Raw genomic sequence first — 20,025 nt, forward strand, 5'->3', positions numbered from 1 at the left:
AAAGAGTGAAAATGAACTCAGTCAGCACTTACTTACCCAATGTGTACGGAAGGCCAGGAGGCAGGGTGGAGATGAGATTTGGAAAGGGGTCCACCAGTGACCTTGGGGAAGAAACGAAATGGTAGAATCAGAAGCTGGATTTCGAAGTTTGAACCTCATTTTTGGCGAAGGAGAGGGTGACCTGTAGTGAAGAAATGACATGTTCTATACAGAGAGGCAAGAAATGGAGTTTAAGAGATGTGGTACACATACACCATGGAATATTACTCAGCCATTAAAAAGAATGAAATAATGCCACTTGTGACAACATGAATGGACCTAGAGAGTGTCATGAGTGAAGTAAGACAGAGAAGGAGCAAGATCTTATGACATCTCTGCAACCATGAAATTAAAAGATGCTTACTCCTTGGAAGGAAAGTTATGACCAACCTAGATAGCATATTGAAGAGCAGAGACATTACTTTGCCAACAAAGGTCCATCTAGTCAAGGCTATGTTTTTTCCAGTGGTCATGTATGGATGTGAGAGTTGGACTGTGAAGAATGCTGAGCACTGAAGAATTGATGCTTTTGAACTGTGGTGTTGGAGAAGACTCTTGAGAATCCCTTGGACTGCAAGGAGATCCAACCAGCCCATTCGAAAGGAGATCAGCCCTGGGATTTCTTTGGAAGGAATGATGCTGAAGCTGAAACTCCAGTACTTTGGCCACCTCATGCGAAGAGCTGACTCATTGGAAAAGACTCTGATGCTGGGAGGGATTGGGGGCAAGAGGAGAAGGGGATGACAGAGGATGAAATGGCTGGATGGCATCACTGACTCGATGGACATGAGTCTGAGTGAACTCCAGGAGTTGGTGATAGACAGGGAGGTCTGGCGTGCTGCGATTTATGAGGTCGCAAAGAGTCAGACACGACTGAGCGACTGAACTGAACTGAACTGATGACATCTCTTATATGTTGAATCTAAAAAGAAAGATACAAATGAACTTGCTTATAAGGCAGAAAGAGACTCACAGACTTAGAGAACAAACTTATGGTTGCAGGGGAGGGGAAGGATGGGGGAAGGATGGTGGGGGGATAGTTAGGGAGTTTGGGATGGACACGTACACACTGCTATATTTAAAATGGATAATAAACAAGGACCTACTGTATAGCACATGGAACACTGCTCAGTGTTATGTGGCAGCCTGGATGGGAGGGGAGTTTGGGGGAGAACGGATACATGCATACGTATGGCCAAGTCCCTTTCCTGTGCACCTTAAGCTATCACAACATTGTCTGTTAATAGGCTATACCCTAAAAGAAAACAACAACAACAACAAAATTTTTTTAAGAAATGGAGTTTACCCAAGTGTATCTTTATCAAAGAAGAAGTTAGAAATAAACTTAAAAAATGAAAATAGAAAAAATGGAACTGGATAGGAAGATACTGGAGGATGTACCACCTGTTTTACAAAGATTCGAGATCTGAGACAGAAGGGAATATGAGTGAAGTGTCGAGTACATGTGAAAATTCAATGAGGATGTGACATTAATGGATGCTTTTAAGTAATTTTGTAAACAGACAGTCACGATCCTTTAAGAAAAACAGACACATCCAGTAACTCCATAAACAGAGCAATGATTTACATGTATAACCAGTGTTAGCCCAGAAGGAGAGACAGGTTATAAAATAGGGATCTCAAGTCCACATCTTTACAATCACCCTCAACTACACCCTTTGCCCCATCCCTACCGTCACTCTCTCCTTCTACAAACAAGATAAAACTAACTGCTACTGCTGCTGCTAAGTCGCTTCAGTCGTGTCCGACTCTGTGCGATCCCATAGACGGAAGCCCACTAGGCTCCCCCGTCCCTGGGATTCTCCAGGCAAGAACACTGGAGTGGGTTGCCATTTCCTTCTCCAATGCATGAAAGCGAAAAGTGAAAGTGAAGTCGCTCAGTCGTGTCCGACTCTTAGCGACCCCATGGACTGCAGCTTACCAGGCTCCTCCGTCCATGGGAGTTTCCAGGCAAGAGTACTGGAGTGGGGTGCCATTGCCTTCTCCGGACAAAACAAACAAACAACAAAAAATCCTTCAAAGTAAAAATAGTGTATCGACTGCGCAAAACTGCAAAATCAGATTCCCAGCAAATCTGGGCCTCTTTAACCTTGATTTAGACCTTCCCACTCCTCTTGGGTAGAAACTCAAGCCGCAGCCCCTCTATCACTTCAGCTGGAGTGGACGTGTCTGATGTTGTTAACAGGCACGTTTCCTTGCCAGCAAGCACATCCCTGGGCAACATTCCTGTCTACAGTCCCAGACGGTTTTGATGGAACTCCATGGATCCCCGCGAATCCCTCCCGGCACACGGTGCACGGCGGGAGACTGACCACCAGGGGACAGGCCCTCAACGCAGGAGCAACCCGGTGGGGACGACGCGGAAGCCTCGGTTCTCGGGCGCCGCATCCGGGACTGGAGGGGAAGGGGCCCCGATCCACGCGGGGCCAAAGCCGACCCGGGTCGAGGGTCACGGTGTTGTTGGCTTGTCCGCCCCGAGTCTCTTATGGGAGACTCGGCGTGTGCTTTCCTCATCAAACGTGACAGCAACTTTGCCCAGCTCCCTCGCACACAACAGGATCCCTCGTAGGGTCTGGGGAAGCAGGAGTTCTGACCCCCAGGGGTGTCCATGATCAGGGCTGCCCATCCCCCAGGGCATCTCCCCGGGTGCGGCGGGAGGGGCGGGGCCGCGGGGCGGAGGCTCCGGGAGGGACGCGCCCCCCGGGACCCGCCCCCTCCCCGGCCCGCCCCGCTCCCCCGGCCTACAAGTCTTTGCGCACAGGAAGCGCCTCCGCATCTGTACCTGCGCCCTGGTCCGCTCCCCGCACCCCGCCCCACCGAAGCGTGAGTTCGCGGGTCAAGCGCGTCAGTTGGAGGGTAGGTGGCTTCGGGCGGGGGCCGAGGACCTGCGGAGACCGGTGCGCCCCCAGGTGCCAGATGCAGGCCGGAGATCATTCCAGGCGGTGGGCAGTCGCGGTGTCTCTGGTCTCCTTAGGTTCACGTTCTGGTTTCCTCTCGCCCTTCCTTTCCCTATTTTCGTTTGTCTCGAAACGCTTTCCTTTCGCCTCTTTGCATTTCTGGGTCAAGAATTTGACAGAAGATGTGTGGTTGTATGGGGGTGTGTTTGTGGGTGCGTGTGCATGCATGCGAACGTAGTAACAGTTGCAGTCAGAGTTCTGAGAATGTCTTTTTTCTCATTTCCTGTGGTTTTGGGGGTTTGTTTGTTTGTTTGTTTTGTTTTGTTTTGTTTTTGGTGCTTTTCCTGTAAAGCTAGGGAGGCTCAGATTCATGAAAGAGCTCACTTGTCTTGTCAGAGGCTTGACCTCAGACTTCCTGATCTCTCGCTGCGCTTTTCCATCCAAACCCACATACTGCAACCATTCACCCTCTGGCTTTCATACTCCAGCTGGGACTGGTACTTTTTTGTGAATTCACTTTCCTGCGGGCAATATTCAGAATAAGGCAATAGATGGGTTGTTGTTGTGGTTTGGTCACTCAGTCGTGTCCGACGTTTTGCAACCCCATGGACTGTAGCCCACCAGGCTTCTCTGTCCATGGGACTTCCCAGGCAAGAATACTGGAGTGAGTTGCCATTCCCTTCTCCAGGGGATCCCTGGATCAGGGCTCCAACCCAGGTCTCCCAGATTGCAGGCAGGCTCTTTACAATCTGAGCCACCAGGGAAGCCCCTCAGATGGGAAGGATAGTTAAAGAAAGAAAAGGAGCTGGAGTTTTATGAGGAATACTGGGCATGCTTAAGGAGCCAAGCCTTCTAGAGAATTGGTAGTGAAAGTGAAAGGAAAAAAAGTTTAGAAAACTGTGGAAAGCCCAGACTCTGCAGGCTTAAAATCCAGGGGGAGGCACTCAGCTTTACCTGGGGGAGTGGATGAAACTAATGAAGACAAGATGCTTGAGGAAGATTATAGAGGAGACTACAGAATGCATCTTAGGGACAGAAACCAGCTTGCTCTCCTCTGGATAAGAATGTAAGTTGAAGGGAGTGGTATTTGATAAGTGGGAAAAACAAGGGCAAGGCTGACAGTGTATGGAAACAGGAGGGAGGCGATTCCTTGGAAGGGAAGGGTTTGGCGTGTGTCAGTTTCGATGGTTCCCCAAAGCCAAGCCTTATAGAAGGACCTGAGCACAGGTAGTTTACTTGGGAAGTGAGCCCAGAACTGCACAGTGAGGACGTGGAGAGGAGGAAACCGGGAAGGACCCTGGTCCAGTAAGGAAGGACCTCTCACTAAGCTGTTTATCGCTGTGGGCAGCTCGAGCCCAATTCCTGGGGTAACCCATGAGGGGCTCCAGAATGCACCTAGGATGGCTCTACCCCAGGGGAAGCTTCCCCCATATCAGCTCACCGCCACTTCAGGGCTGCCCCTGGACCCTTGCCCAGGTGAGAAGGTCTCCCAGTGCCCAGGAGAGTCCTCCAGGGCTTTGCTGGATGAGGTCTGGGGCACACAGCGCACCTGCTACCTGGCTCTTGTCACTTGGAGAGGCCAGAAAGCACAGCAGAGGGACAGACACTCGTGATTTCTGTTCTCCTTGCATACCTGACACTGGACGTTTTTATCTGCATTCTCTTTATCTTCCAAAACAACCCTCCAAAGGATGTACTATTCTCTTTATACAAATGGGAAGACTGGTGTATAGTTTATCCAAGAGGAGCTGCTCTGAAGGGAAAAATGAACTCAGTTTTAGGCGCACCAAATTTTCAAAGTCCTGGGGAACCTCAGAATGTTCCCCAAAGTAGAGGTAGGGAACTCCCTAGTGAGGGCAGACCTAAGAAACTGGGAGGTGTTTCCCAATCATTTAGTCAGAGCTACCAGAACGAATTTTGTTTCTGAAAAGTCAACTGACCTTTTTGTCCAGAGAAATAATGTCCTGAGTCATCTCAGCTTAACTCTTACTTTGATCTTCTTGCTCCTGTGGAATCCAGCCCCACCCTCACACCACAGAGGTTCTGCTCCTCCAGCCCCCATGGGGCTTCTCTCTGTTAAAAAGCTCCCAGAGAGAAGGCTGCGGGGAAGGGATAGTTTGAAAGTTTTTAATGGATATATCCACACTGCATTTTTAAAATGGATAAACAACTACTGTATGACTCAGAGAACTCTGCTCAATGTTATGTGGCAGCCTGGAGGGGTGGGGAGTTTGGGAGAGAATGGATACATGTATGTGTCTGCTTGAGTTACATTACCATCACTCTTTGGCTTCCCTGGTGGCTCAGACGGTAAAGCGTCTGCCTGCAATGACGGTAAAGTGTCTGCCTGCAATGAGAGAGACTCGGGTTCAATCCCTGGGTTGGGAAGATCCCCTGGAGAAGGAAATGGCAACCCACTCCAGTACTCTTGCCTGGAAAATTCCACGGACTGAGGAGCCTGGCAGGCTACAGTCCCTAGGGTCACAAAGAGTCGGGCACGACTTCACCTTCACTTTCTTTCACTTTCTCCATCACTGTTTACCTGAAACTTATCATGACACTGTTAATCGACTATACCACAATACAATGTAAAATAAAAAGTTAAAAAAAAAGTGCTCGCTTGCAGCATTTCAGGTCTCAACTTAAATCTCAGGTCTTAGCTTCAATGTCGCTCTCTCATGTGGGCCTTTACTGTAACCCCATCTAAAGTAATTTTCTGGTTGCTGGATATCACATAACTGTTTTATTTTCATCTAACAATTATTAATGGCTGCATTTTATCTGCTTGTCTACCTAATTATTGTCCTTCCCCTTCTCAAATATTAGATTCGTGAAGGCAGGGACCTTGTCTGTTGTGTTCCTTGCTGAACCCCCGGGCCTTCCACTACTTGGGGTACCTAACAAGTGGTTTTCATCTGAATGCATTATGTGTGTATTTATTTATGGCTGCATAAAGTCTTAGCTGTGGCTTGTGGGATCCTCTCTACCAGCTCACTGTTGGGGCTCAAGGGTGGCTTGTGGCCCTGCTGCATGTGGGATCTTAGTTCCCGGACCAGGGATCAAACCTGTGTTCCTTGGATTGCAAGCAGATTCTTAACCACTGGAATACCAAGGCAGTCCCTGAATGCATTTAGTTTTCTTTCTTTCTTTTTTTTTTTTTTTGCCCCACACATTTCTTCCTTTGTTCTGACCAAGCTGAGTCTTTGCTTTCTCCTCCTGCAGCTCACTGAACCATGGCGACAACTCCTGCGGCTGCCTTTGAGGCCCTCATGGATGGAGTGACGAGCTGGGAGCTACCCGAAGGCCCTGTTCCCAGTGAACTCCTTCTTACTGGAGAGGCTGCCTTCCCAGTGATGGTGAACGATAAAGGCCAGGTCCTCATTGCGGCCTCCTTCTATGGCCGAGGCCGCTTGGTGGTGGTGTCCCACGAGGGCTATCTGCTGGATGCCGGCCTGGCCCGGTTTCTTCTCAATGCAGTGCGCTGGCTCTCTCCCTCTCCTGGGGCGCCTGTTGGTGTGCACCCATCCCTGGCATCACTAGCACACATCCTGGAGGGCTCCGGGGTGGAGGCACAGGTTCACCCAGAACCAGCAGAACCCCTGGGGGTTTACTGCATCAGTGCCTACAATGACACCATGACTGCGGAACTGATCCAGTTTGTGAAACGTGGTGGGGGCTTGCTCATCGGGGGCCAGGCCTGGCACTGGGCCAGTCAGCACGGTAGTGACCAGGTGCTGTCCGAGTTCCCAGGGAACCAGGTGACCAGTGTGGCCGGAGTGTACTTCACTGACACCTACGGGGTCAAAGGCCGCTTCAAGGTCTCCAAGAAGGTGCCCAAGATCCCTCTCCAGGTCAGGTAAGTAGTGTTTCCCTCCCGGGAGTCTGATGCGTGTCCACAATAAATCTGATCCTCATCAGTGAGCTTCCGCTTTAATACACATGGTGTCCTACTGCTTTTCAGAACCACCAGAAAGAAAGGTAAAGACAACTATAATGCACTAAGGCCCAGGAAGGGCTGAGTTCTCACTTTTCCTGCTGGCTGTGGCCAGAGCAACAATCGATCTGTTAGAAGTGCTTGTCTTATTCATCAGTGTCTGATGCCTGGGTTAGGCAGGGTGGGGGCTTCCCAGGTGGCTCAGTGGTAAAGGCTGGAGCTATGCTAGGCCTGTTCAGCAGGAGAGCTGGGAGTCCTGATGGAGGCGTGTCTGATGGGAACTGGAGCCCAAGAGAAGACACAGTGACAGCCAGAGACACAGCTTGAGGGAGACAAGTACCTTGGCTCCTTTCTGCCTCCAGGCTTGGCTGGTGAACTGAACTGGAGTGAGGAGAGAGGACAGGAATCGAGATTTCCATGATCAAATACTTTTAAGGACGGTTGTTGCCACTTAGGGAGCTGTACAGGACTAGGAAAGGAAAGATTAGAGGAGGTCAGAGTTTTGGATATTTGTGGTTTTGTGTAGCTCGTTAAATCAGTGACTCGCTGTGCGTGGCCACGGGTAACAGAAGCCATGCTGTAGTGGACTGATCTTGTAGCTTATTTCTCTTCTGTAACAAAGTCCAGGCAGATAATCAGGGCTGTGGCATTAACTCCTTGCTTTATGATAACCCAGGTTCATTCATGCATATTCATTCATTCCCTCTCTTGCTCTCTCTTTCTCTCTCCCTCCCAATCTCCCTCTATCTTTGTCTCTCTTCCCCTTTACCACTTCCATGACCCACACCCCTCCCTATGATGATGCTTCACATTTATCCTTATGATTTCAAGATTGCTACTACTATTTTTGGCAATATAATTACACCCCAGCAAGAATAAGCTATAATGAATATACCTGCTGCATATGTCTCTTTTAATGCAGATAGTAATATGTTTTCTGGGAGCCCTGACTATCAGACTTCTGTAATGTTTCAGTGGCCAAAATTAGCTCACCTGAACAACTCTAGCTGCCAGAGGGCCTGAAGAGCTGAATATTTTTAAATGGGCACTGGCACCTCTGAAGAAATCAAGATTCTGCTGTGAGGAAGGGCATGTTGTTCAGTTGCCAAGTTGTGTCTGGCTCTGCAACCCCATGGACCGCAGCACACATGGCTCCTCTGTCCTCCACTATCTCCTGCAGTTTGCTCAAATTCACGTCTATTGAGTCGATGATGCTATCTAACCATCTCATTTTCTGCCATCCCCTTCTCCTTTTGCCGTCAATGTTTCCCAGCATCAGGGTCTTTTCCAATGAGTTGACTCTTTGCATCAGGTGGCCAAAGTATTGAAGCTCAGCATCAGTCCTTCCAGTAAATATTCAGGGTTGCCTTGTTTAGGAATGACTTGTTTGATCTTGACTGGAGATCAGACCAGTCAAGGAAGGGCAGACACACATTTAGAAAGTAGTTAGCAGTGTCCTCAGCCCCAAGGCCTGGCACGCTTAGACTTGGTTCCCTCTGAAAAGGTTGGGAGGTGATGAGTTATGCAGAGAACCAGGGTGGATCTGATTCATTCCAACTTCTCTTTAAGTCTGAGGGACAAACAGGTAAATCTCACCAACTAATTCCTCTTAATAGTTCCCAAGGACTCCTATCCAGCAAACTAAACCTGTTTTCTTGTTTTTCTTCATCTACGCCTACATTTTTCATCTCTGCCACAGAATCTGAAGTACCTTTTGTTTTGTTTATGTTTTGAAAACATAACCAGAAGGTATCACATCTAAAAGAAGTAATAATTTCTTAATGTCATTATCCATTTCCATAATGGTCTTATTTTTTCACAGTTTTTTGATCTTTTATTAAAACCCAAATATTTTGATAGCTTGATATGACTTCTATGTCTCATATAATACTGAGTTTTCTTTCCAATCTTTTTATCTCTTGCTGTTTTTTTCTTAAGGAAACTAGGTACTTTGTCCTGAACAGTTTACCTATAGTATAGAATGTGTTTCCTTGAAAAAAGTCTGTGTTTTGCTGACTGAATCCCTATCGTGAAGTTGAATAAAGTCCTTTGTTCCCTATATTTCTTGTAAATTAGAAGTTTGATCTAGATTCTACATCAGAGTTTGGCAAACTATGGCACGTGAGTCAGCCCCCTCTGTGTGTTCAGTTCAGTCACTCAGTTGTGTCCAAATCTTTGCAACCCCATGGACTGCAGCATGCCAGGCTTCCCTGCCCATCACCAACTCCCGGAGTCCACTCAAACTCATGTCCATCAAGTCGGTGATACCATCCAACCATCTCATCCTCTGTCATCCCCTTCTCCTCCTGCCCTCAATCTTTCCCAGCATCAGGGTCTTTTCCAATGAGTCAGTTCTTCACATCAGGTGGCCAAAGGATTGGAGTTTCAGCTTCAGCATCAATCCTTCCAATGAATCTTCAGGACTGATTTCCTTTAGGATGGACTGGTTGGATCTCCTTGCAGTCCAAGGGACTTTCAAGAGTCTTCTCCAACACCACAGTTCAAAAGCAGTAATCCTTCTGCAGTCAGCTTTCTTTTTCTCAGTAACAAGTAGTAAATGCAGTCATCATATTTAAGTGGCACTTTTTAAAAAGTGCACGCTAAGTCACATCAGTCGTGTCTGGCTCTTTGTGATCCTGTGGACTGTAGCCCACCAGGCTCCTCTGTCCATGGGATTCTTCAGGCAAGAATACTGGAGCGGGTCGCCGTGCCCTCCTGCAGGCATGGCAGGATCTCGACCCAAGGATTGAACCCCTGTCTCCTATGTCTCCTGCATTGGCAGGTGGGTTCTTTACCACTAGCACCACCTGGGAAGCCCTTTAAAAAGAGTGTATAAATCTTCAAGTGTAGTATGAAGAGTTTACTTGTAACACATTCCTAGATCAGAGCTAGCATGTGGAGAATGGGATTTGATGTTCTATACTGCCTTCTTTACAGAAATGTTACTCTGAAGAATAGAGGTACTTTTTAACTTCATTCATTTCTATGTTCAATAGTAAGCTTACCTCAGAGATACTGTGAGTTCAGTTCCAGACCACTGCAATAAAGTGCGTCACACGAGTGACTCAAATCTCCAGTGTTATTAATGAGAGTGAGAAAATTGCTGTGAACTGTGTAACCTCCTGCCCTTCCAGATTTCTGTATTCAGTGAGCCGGTCTCAGTGGTTCCGCATCTGAGAGCAGCCCCTTTGTTCCTTTTCCAGGTGTGGGGAGGACCTCAGGCAGGATCAGCAGCAGCTCCTGGAAGGGATCTCGGAGCTCGACATCGGGACGAGGGGACTCCCCTCGCAGCTGCTGGTGCACGGGGCCCTGGCCTTCCCCCTGGGCTTAGATGCCTCTCTCCGCTGCTTCCTGGCAGCTGCCCGCTATGGCCGGGGCCGGGTGGTCCTGGCTGCCCATGAGGGCATGCTCTCTGCTCCCAGTTTGGGACCCTTTTTACGCAATGCTGTGCGCTGGCTGGCCAAAGGCCAGACAGGCAAAGTTGGGGTGAACACCAGTCTAGAAAAACTGCACACCCTGCTGTTGGAGCATGGTCTTGAGTGCAGTCTTGAGCCCCATCTGACAAGTGGCGTGTGCGTCTACTGCTGTACAGCTTACAGAGACAAGGAGGCTAAGCAGCTGCAGGAGTTCGTGGCCGAGGGGGGTGGCTTGCTGATCGGGGGCCACGCCTGGTGGTGGGCCTCCCAGAACCCCGGCCGCTCCGCGTTGGCTGATTTCCCCGGTAACGTCATACTGAACAGCTTTGGCCTCAGCATCCTACCTTGGACCTTGGACCCGGGCTGTTTCCCGGTCCCTTCCGCCGACAGCCTGAACTACCACTTCCGCAAGGCGCTGTCTGAATTCCAGGCTACCTTGAACCTCGAGGGTGGCAACTTGGAGAAGAACTGGCTGGCGAAACTGAGAGTGGATGGAGCCGCCTTCCTCCAGATTCCCGCAGAGGGGGTCCCTGCCTATGCCTCCCTGCACCGGCTCCTGAGGAAGCAGCTGCGGCTGCGTCTTTCGGGGTTCCCAGCTGTGAGCCGGGAGAACCCGGTGGCCGGTGATTCCTGTGAGGCGGTGGTGCTCTGCCTGGCCACAGAGCTGGCGCGCTCTGGCACTGACTGCTCCGAGCTGGCACAGGGGCTTGGAGCCTGGTCCTGCAGCTCCAATCTGTGCCCATCAGAACACACAGTGGAGATCAATGCACGCAACCCAAGTAGGCCACCAGGGGCCTGGCGGGGGACAGGCGGGGGGGCTCGTGGGCTCCGTGGGATCTTGTAGGGGCTGAAGGTTCGGTGGGCCAGTTCCTTTCTCCATCAGGCACTTTCAAGGAGATGGGAGTGGGGTTCTGCCCTGGGCTTAGGTGGGCTTCAGGCAGGAAGCATGGATGAGCTGAGGTGTGCAGGGCAGGGCTGTACCTCTGGGAGGTGCTGCGAGGCGCGGAGCAGGGGAATAACTCAGCCTTTGCTGTGCCTTTTGTCACCCAGGCGATGATGCCTGGATGAGTACAGGGCTTTACCTCCCAAACGGACAACTTACAGAAGTCTGCTTGTGTGAAGCTGCAGCCTGTGCCGGCCTGAAGGTAAGGCTCGGACCCCGCCACTGCCTCCTTTCATTCTCATCCAGCTCACTGCTCTTCTGCCAGAGTGCAGGAAGGCATCGTCCTATCCACGTTACAGGTGAAGCAGCTAAGCTTCTGGGAGCCTAAGGGAGTGACTCCCTGCAGAAGGAAATGGCTACCCGCTCCCAGTAGTCTGGCCTGGAAAAATCCCATGGACACAGAGGAGCCTGGCAGGCTGCAGTCCATGGGGTCGCAGAGAGGAGGACCCAACTGAGTGCGTGTGTAGAGCTCCTCCCCTCAGACCGAGTCCTCTAAGACAAGCCCTCAGCTCTCTACGTTCCGACGGGAATGTGGGGGAAAGGACACCGGACATATTCTGAACCGCAGGCATTTCCCCGGCCCGGCCTTTCTGGGTTTTACATCTTTACCTTCATCTCTAAAGGGTGTGCATAACCCCATCACTCACAAAAATAGACCATGATGCCAAATTAAAATTGCTCCTGCCTCAATTCTGAGGGTCACTTCCTACCACAGTTAGGGTCTCTTGGGGGTCAGTCTCCCTTCTCGCGCTCACTTGCAGTAACCCTGAGAAAAGCAGACCCAGGCCTCCAGATGAGATGCACTCTGTCTGAGCAGGAAGGGAGGCTGGGATGAGCCCTCATCCCATGTCCCACTGTGTCTGATGGGCCTCCTGTCTGGCACGAAGGGCGGCCAAGGATTCCCTCTGCCTTATTCCCAGCATCAGAACCGCCTCAGGGGCTTGATCCCTGGTGTAGGAGCCCAGGTTCTGTCTAGTACAGAGGCACCATGAGCTGCTAATCAATATCAGCCTCAGGGTTATGTCTGGTCTGCCTGATGGTGGTCCACTGTGGTGGTGGTGGTGGTTTAGTCGCTAAGTCATGTCCAACTTGCGATCCCATGCACTGTAGCCCGGTAGGCTCCTCTGTCCATGGGATTTCCTTCTCCAGGGGATCTTCCCAACCCAGGGATCGAACCTAGGTCTCCTGTTCTGCAGGCAAATTCTTTACCTACTGAGCTACCAGGGAAGTCAGTCCACTGTGGAGCTGTTTAAATCCCTAGAAATATGATTCTACGTACCGTTCAGTGCATATGACTTTTAGAGTGCTACCATCTCATGGTTTGCATGCACCACTTACAGAAAGGGGAGGCTGGAGTTTTCTCAGAACCTCCCACACACAACCCCGCAACCACAGCCCAGGGAACCAGCATGGTGCAATTCCCTTTCCAGTTACAGATTGGCTGCCACACCGACAACTTGATGAGTGCCAGCAAGCTGTCTCGAGCCCCTGTGGTGACTCACCAGTGCCATATGGACAGGACCGAACAGTTGGTCTCCAACCTCTGGGGCGGCCTTCTCTACGTCATCGTGCCCACAGGCTGTAACCTGGGGCCCATGTCCATCACCATCAAGAGGGCTGTGCCTTCCCCGTATTACAAGCTGGGTGAGTGGACTGAACGTGGAGGGGAGGAGGAGAGCAGGGAATGCTGTGTAGTTGTGGGCTGGTTGCCAAGGAGCGGAGGCGAAAGGATTGGTGGACAGGAGGAGAAGGGACTGCTGGAGATGGCAGTGGAGGCAGCAATGAGAAATCCCTGTGTCCATGGAGACTTCAGGGCAGAACAGAGGGGAGGGTCTGGGGGCCCGTCCTTCTCTGCACAGCATGTAGTCGTGCATGGTAATCGTCCCTTATCTCAGTGTCCTCCTCCTGGTCAGTTCAAGGGAGGTGGAGGAAGTGGGGGACGGTTCCGTGATGTTTATGCCTAGGTGAGACATCCCTGGAGGCGTGGAGGAGCTGTATTCAGGAGAGCCCGGCTCCCTGGGGAGAGCTGGCGACAGACAACATCATCTTGACGGTGCCGACTGCAGACCTGCGGGCCCTGGAGGACCCAGAGCCCTTGCTCCGCCTCTGGGATGAGATGATGGAGGCTATAGCCAGGCTGGCGGCCCAGCCCTTCCCTTTCCGCCGTCCAGAGAGGATTGTTGCTGATGTGCAGATCTCAGCCGGTAGGTGCTCCAGAGGGATGCTCCTAGCGGGTAGACACCTTTTCTTTACTATTTTGCATTTCTTTGGGCCTGTTGTTTTCTTTCTTTCATTCTTTCTTCCTTCCTTTCTGTAGTGTCCTTGTCTGGTTTCGGTATCAGAGTGATGACAGCTTCCTAGAATGGTTTTGGGTGGATTCTGTCTGCTTCGGTCTTTTGGGAGTTTGAGAAGGATCGGTATAAATTCTACTGTGTTTGTTGGGTAGAGTTCCTCAGTGAAGCCATCCAGTCCTGGACTTTTTGTTTGTACCGAGGTATTTTTCTATATATCGATTCTGTTTCACTTTTAGTGAGTGAGTGATCTGTTCAAATTGTCTGTTTCTTCTTGTCGCAGTTTGCACAGGCTGTGTGTTTCTAGAAACTGGTCCAAGAAACTTGTCCATTTCTTCTTGTCCAGGTTGTTGGCATGTAACTGTTCATAGTATTCTTTTTTTCCCCTCCTTTTTTAAAATTTATTTATTTTAATTGGAGGCTAATTACTTTACAATATTGTATTGGTTTTGCCATACATCAACATGAATCCACCACGGGTGTATACATGTTCCCAATCCTGAACCCCCCTCCCACCTCCCTCCCCATACCATCCCTCTGGGTCATCCCAGTGCACCAGCCCCAAGCATCCTGTATCCTGCATCAAACCTGGACTGGTGATTCTCTTAGGATTTTTTGTATCTCTGTGGGAGAAATACCATTTGTTACTTTGTTTACTTGGGTCCACTTGCTCTTCTCCTGAGCCTGGCCAGAGTTTGTTGACTGTCCTTTCAAAAAACCAGCTCTTGGATTTATTGATCTTTTCCATTGTTTTTGACTCTATTTTAGTTATTTTCTGTCTGATCTTTGTTATTGCTTCCTTTCTGCTGACTTTTATTTTGCCTTTTAAAATATCTAATATGTGTAAGGCATAATTTTAACAGTAAAGTAAGGGGAGAAAACTACATTGAAGACATGGAGATGAAAAGATGTTTACATGCAAAAAGGTAAATCATGTTCACCTACAGGGTAAGAATTCACAGAAGGGTGGAACAGTCTCAGAAAAACTGGTACTAGGACTTCAAGATGCTGGTGAGGATTCTTTCAAGGAGAGATTATAACCTCTGAGATATCTCCTTCAACCATAATTCAGATTTGCAATGAAAAGAGGGGGTAAAAAGACTTAATACTAAGTACTTAGTGGTTTAGAGAAAAGGCAATGGCACCCCACTCCAGTACTCTTGCCTGGAAAAATCCCATGGATGGAGGAGCCTGGTGGGCTGCAGTCCATGGGGTCACTAAGAGTCGGACACGACTGAGTGACTTCACTTTCACTTTTCACTTTCATGCTTTGGAGAAGGAAATGGCAACCCACTCCAGTGTTCTTGCCTGGAGAATCCCAGGGACAGGGGAGCCTGGTGGGCTGCTGTCTATGGGGTCCCACAGAGTCGGACACGACTGAAGTGACTTAGCAGCAGCAGCAGAGAAAAGAAGGACATCTTTTGCTTAAAAAAAGGGGGAAAAATTCAAAAAAATTCCTTTGGCCATATTTGTAATCTTTTAACAAAGGGCAAGATTTTCATTGTTAAAAAGCATTGTTGAATTTGGACAACAGTGGTTTCTACAAGAGAAGGAATAACACTGCCTAGCCTCAAGGATCTCAGATTTGGATACAAGACCTAATGTTGCAGACTGGCATGCAAAGGAAACTCACACGAAAGGAAGCACTGAATTATAGTGGGAATGGCTATGTAAAGAATTAATATTCTTTGGGGCAAGAGAAAGCGGGAGGCGTAACTCCAGAGTGGAAGTATGGGAAGGAGGCTGGGCACTCTTTGGACCAAGTCAAGGGGGGCATCAGCTTTCTAAGTCAGCAGGGAGATTCTGGAATTATCAGGTGCAGGCAGGATGGTGAGGAAAAGTTACCCAGTGGAGAGGAACGAAGGGAGATGGGTTTGGGTGGACCCTCCCCCCGTGCCTCATTCTGCCTTTGTGTTCCCAGGCTGGATGCACTCGGGCTACCCCATCATGTGCCACCTGGAGTCAGTGTCGGAGCTCATCGATGAGACGGGCATGAGAAGCCGCGGGCTCTGGGGCCCCGTGCACGAGCTGGGCCACAACCAGCAGCGGGAGCAGTGGGAGTTCCCCCCGCACACCACCGAGGCCACCTGCAACCTGTGGTCGGTGTATGTGCACGAGACGGTCCTGGGCATCCCCAGGGCTCAGGCCCACCCCGCTCTGAGCCCTCCAGAACGGGAGAATAGGATCAAAACACACCTGGAGAAGGGAGCCCCCCTGTGCGACTGGAAAGTGTGGACAGCTCTGGAAACATATCTGCAGGTACTGAGCAGAAATTCAGGGAGATGGGTGCCCCCAGACCCTCCATCATGGGGCATTCCAGATCTCAGGAACTCTCCAAGTCCTTTCCACCCCCACCAGCCTGCCCACCACCTTCCCTGGCTGTGGGGTGGTGCCTCTCAGGTCAAATATCTCTAAAATGCAGATAATGACACCTGCCCCACTCACATCCTGTGCTTTTGTGTATGTAAGAGAAAATGACAACTATTATGAGAAAAAAATAACTAGAGAGACATACAGTCTCTGGGTATATCAGGCAAGAGCAGATACTCTGAGTAAAACACCCCTGAGACTGAGTCATGTCTCTCCCACTCACTGGCTTGTCCTTTGACCCCTAACGAGTGCCTTGGAAATGGTGATTGTCTTGCTTTGCTTTCTCTCACCTTAGTTTTATGGGGTCAAGTGAGTGTTGCATCCCTTCATAGTGTGAGGGGCAACTGCATCACAAGAAGACCTCTTAGGAGGTAACTGTCAACGAAATTGTCAGGTTTCCACCACCCACTTGAAGCCAAAGTGTCTTCAGAATGAATAAGTAAATAACCAACCCAACAGAAGAACACCAAAGTCTCAAAGTGAGTTGATTTCCTGTGACATAAGCAGAAATCCCTTTCCCCTCTCCCATCCTGCTTTGAAGTTTAATATTTTCAAGCTGTGAAAGCCACGCCCTAGTCAGATCTCCTGCCCTGTCTGCTATGACCCTCTAAATAATGGTCATGGCTCACATTTCACAGCCACACTGAGTCAGAGAGTCTAAGCATCCTGACAAACATCACACATTTAAATGATGGGCCCAGAACCTATGGTCAGGAGTGACAAGCCCAGGCTTTTGCACATCCAAACCCTCACTTTGATTTTTCTTTTTTCATTCATTTTCTGAAGATCTGAGTGAGAGACAGCCCCAGTCAATGAGATAACTGCATTGTATCAGATCTGGATTCTTCTAGAGCCAATCTGAGGATTGCAGGGAAACAGACCCCACATGGTAGTTGCGACTGAAGTGTAAGGCAAAGCCCTCATTCCTCTCTACCTGCTGACCCACTCACCATGAGTATCATTCTGCAAAAGCTCTGGGGAGACCTCTCATCCTGGAGTCCAAGACTTGGTCTCAGGACAGATGGGCACCTTCTGTTTTCTCCACCTGCGGTAGGTCTTCTTCCCTTCTTTCCTCCTGCCGTTGCCTTAGCCCAGATCCTTTGCATCCTCCTGTCCGCTCCAAAAGCCTCTTAAGTTTTTCCCCCATCTTGCTTCAACCACCTTCGATCCACCTTCCACACCAACTCCAAAATAATCTGAATATTCCATGGTTAAGTCCCTCAAGTGTGCTCCTTCACATTCAGAAGAAAGGGGAAATGCTTAGATAGGTGTCGAAGGCCGTTCATCATCAGACCTTCACCAACACTCCAGCTCCCAGTTTCCCACCTCCTTAATTATCCTGCAGTTTACGGAGCCGCTTCCCACTAGGAACTCATTTGCCGATTCGGCTTCTGGTCTCCCCATGCTTCTCTCCTGCAGCTGAAATGTGCTGAACGTCTTGTCTGTTTCCTGTCACATCACCTGTCCGAACTCAGCTCTCTTGTCCTCTTCTCCCGACATCATCTCCTGGACAAGCCAGCCTCTTTTGTAATGTGTTTACTTACACATCCATCTCTCGGGTTGACCAGGGACCTCCAGAAGGACGAGAGCCCTAATCATTTTGGCCTAGCGCAGTACCTGACACACTGCAGATGTTTCATAATGTTATATGTGTAATAATATGTTCGGTGTGGTGATGTATTAATAGAGATGAGCAGGAGGACTCACAAGGCCACGTCCGTGAGGACACAGCCGTGAGATCACAGGGAAGCTGATCAAAGCGCACCTGTCCCTGCGGTTTCATACCCCAGACTCAGAGGATTCTCCTCCAGAAAAGGAGGAGATCTTGGAAACCCCAAGATCACTGCTAGCTCTAAATTTCTGTGGAAAGTGAAAGTGAAGTCGCTCAGTCATGTTTGACCCTTTGCAACCCCATGGACTGTAGCCCACCAGGCTCCCCTGTCCATGGGATTCTCTAGGCAAGAATACTGGAGTGGGTTGTCATTTCCTTCTCCAGAGGATCTTCCCAACCCAGGGATAGAACTCAGGTCTCCCACATTACAGCAGACCCTTTACTGTCTGAGCCACCAAGGAATCAAAACTTTCTATAATCTTAGCAAATAAGAGTTTCCTACCCATGGCTTTCAGGTAGGTTCTTCCCTATGAAGTCAACATATGAGTCACTCATATGTTGAACCGCTTGTGACATGCCTGCTAATTTCTTGTTTTGCTCCAAAAGCAGTGTCCTATAGAGAAAAACGGTAGCCTTGAAAATAGTCACAGGTCTGAGATGGCTTGAAAAACAAGAAAAAAAAAAAAAAGATTTTATTATGTCTGAAAGATATTTTAAGTTCCCAGATTTGGGGACCAAATTCCCATCTCAATCGAGCTCAAATCTATCTGATGCCTAAGTCAAGAAAACACTTGGGAACTGAGAATACTACTTCTTTTTAATTAAAGAAATTACAGATAACAGAGATAAGTGTCATTTGTTGAGGGTTTACCTCTTTTCACAGTTAGGTTTCTTGTGTAGCCCCCTACTAGATTCAAAGGGTACAGGGTTTGTGACCAAAAAGTGGAATGAGCCAACAGGATCTTGTTTATGATCAGAAGTGAGATGGGGAGATAGGGGCGAGTAAAGAAGCAAAGCTAGCAATGGCTTCCAGGTGGCGCTGATGGTAAAGAACCCATTGCCAGTGCGGGAGATGTAAGAGATGCGAGTTCAATCCCTGGGTCAGGAAGATCCCCTGGAGAAGGAAATGGCAACCCATTCCAGTATTCTTGCCTGGAGAATCCCATGGACGGGGGAGCCTGCACTCCATGGAATGGCAAAGAGTTGGACACAACTGAAGCGACTTAACACATACACAGAAATCACAGGAAATGAGATACACTCGTGAACATGCATGCTGCAGTATTTCACAGACTTACACCTCATTCTGCCCCTTCCTCCTTTTCCAGCTCCAGGAGGCCTTTGGGTGGGAGCCGTTCACCCAGCTCTTTGCTGAGTACCAGACCCTCTCTGACATCCCCAATGACAACCCTGGCAAGATGAACCTGTGGGTGAGGAAGTTCTCTGAAAAGGTGCAGAAGAACCTGGCTCCGTTCTTTGAGGCCTGGGGCTGGCCCGTCGAGAAGGAAGTGGCTTCTAGCCTGGCCTGTCTGCCTGAGTGGGAAGAAAATCCCATGAGGATGTACATCTAGACTGCAATGTCGACAGTGGGCACCCAGCAGTGTGTGTTTGGAACAGGGGTGACCACAGAAGGGCGGGGGTGATCACTCGCCCACTCCACCTCCCTGTGTTTCTTGCTAGTGCGCCCTGAGCCTGAATCCTCCTTTGCTGCCTGTCCTCAGGAAGTCCTTTAAGATGCTAAGACAAAATGAAACCAGCTTTCTCAGGAAAACACCGCTGTGCTTCTTTTCTCGTATCTCTGCCTCTATGCTCTCTGCCACCCAGAGACTTGCTTTACCATCCTCGCTCTCCTGCAGAGGATGTTTCTTTGAGTTTCTGCAAGCTCTTGGCTTCTATTTATGACCAATTATTTTAAAGACTCTGGATTGCATTGTAATCTGATATCACTCCCTCACCCCAGCTGGCCCTGAACAAACCTCTTATCTCCAGCTCTCAGAAGCTTTCTGATTGTAAGAGAGACAGGCTGTTCTAATGGAGATGGCTGTGAACCAGCTTTGGTTCTATGTAAAGTCACTCAACTCTCTGTGCATCTGGATTCTTATTCATGACATGGGGATAAAAAACATGTTTGATCACCACCTGTGTGCACATAAGGGAGCTCTTCAGCCCAGTTTTGTGTGGACAAGCTGCGAACTAAATCTCCCTTCAAAGTCTACCTCTTTGACGTTTGCATTCAGTGCCTGAGTGCCGGAGTCCAGCTCCAGCAACCAGGGTTCCGACCCGAAAAGATGGATGCTGTCGGCAAGAGAAATGAGACAGCCTCTCAGTTTTCTATGGACCGCCTGTTTATTCCAAGTTTAAGATTCTCCTTTATACTTTTACAAAAATATTAGGCCAGAGGTTTGACATTTTCAGTTCCCCCTCTCCCAGATTTATTATCTCCATAAATCATTGTTGCTCTTCAGAGTTCCTGCTTCAGTGATTCTTTCAGAATCAGCCTTG

At 49.3% G+C, this 20,025-nt stretch overlaps 1 protein-coding gene across 7 annotated transcripts in view; it reads left to right on the forward strand.

Annotated features, from left to right (window-relative positions):
* The window catches only part of LOC113891064 (TRPM8 channel-associated factor 2), a 34,440-nt gene extending 14,702 nt beyond the window's left edge, over positions 1–19,738 (forward strand). The window contains exons 1-9 of one of the 7 annotated variants that reach the window (XR_003510661.1): positions 2,790–2,883; positions 6,180–6,813; positions 10,095–11,086; positions 11,358–11,452; positions 12,681–12,894; positions 13,215–13,454; positions 15,463–15,800; positions 16,698–16,961; positions 18,852–19,738. Coding sequence is in view for 5 of the 7 variants with exons in the window: in XM_027538755.1 (XP_027394556.1) it covers positions 6,191–6,813; positions 10,095–11,086; positions 11,358–11,452; positions 12,681–12,894; positions 13,215–13,454; positions 15,463–15,800; positions 18,852–19,094 (2,745 nt within the window). In the remaining 2 variants the exon portion in view is untranslated. Of the gene's footprint in view, positions 1–2,789; positions 3,003–6,179; positions 6,814–10,094; positions 11,087–11,357; positions 11,453–12,680; positions 12,895–13,214; positions 13,455–15,462; positions 15,801–16,697; positions 16,962–18,851 lie in introns of those variants that run through there. The other 6 variants (XR_003510660.1, XM_027538752.1, XM_027538754.1 and 3 more) reach the window with 6 other exon arrangements.
* The last annotated feature ends 287 nt before the right edge of the window (positions 19,739–20,025 follow it).

The sequence above is a fragment of the Bos indicus x Bos taurus genome, chromosome 4, assembly GCF_003369695.1.
Source record: "Bos indicus x Bos taurus breed Angus x Brahman F1 hybrid chromosome 4, Bos_hybrid_MaternalHap_v2.0, whole genome shotgun sequence".
In the NCBI taxonomy this organism is placed as follows: Eukaryota; Metazoa; Chordata; class Mammalia; order Artiodactyla; family Bovidae; genus Bos; species Bos indicus x Bos taurus.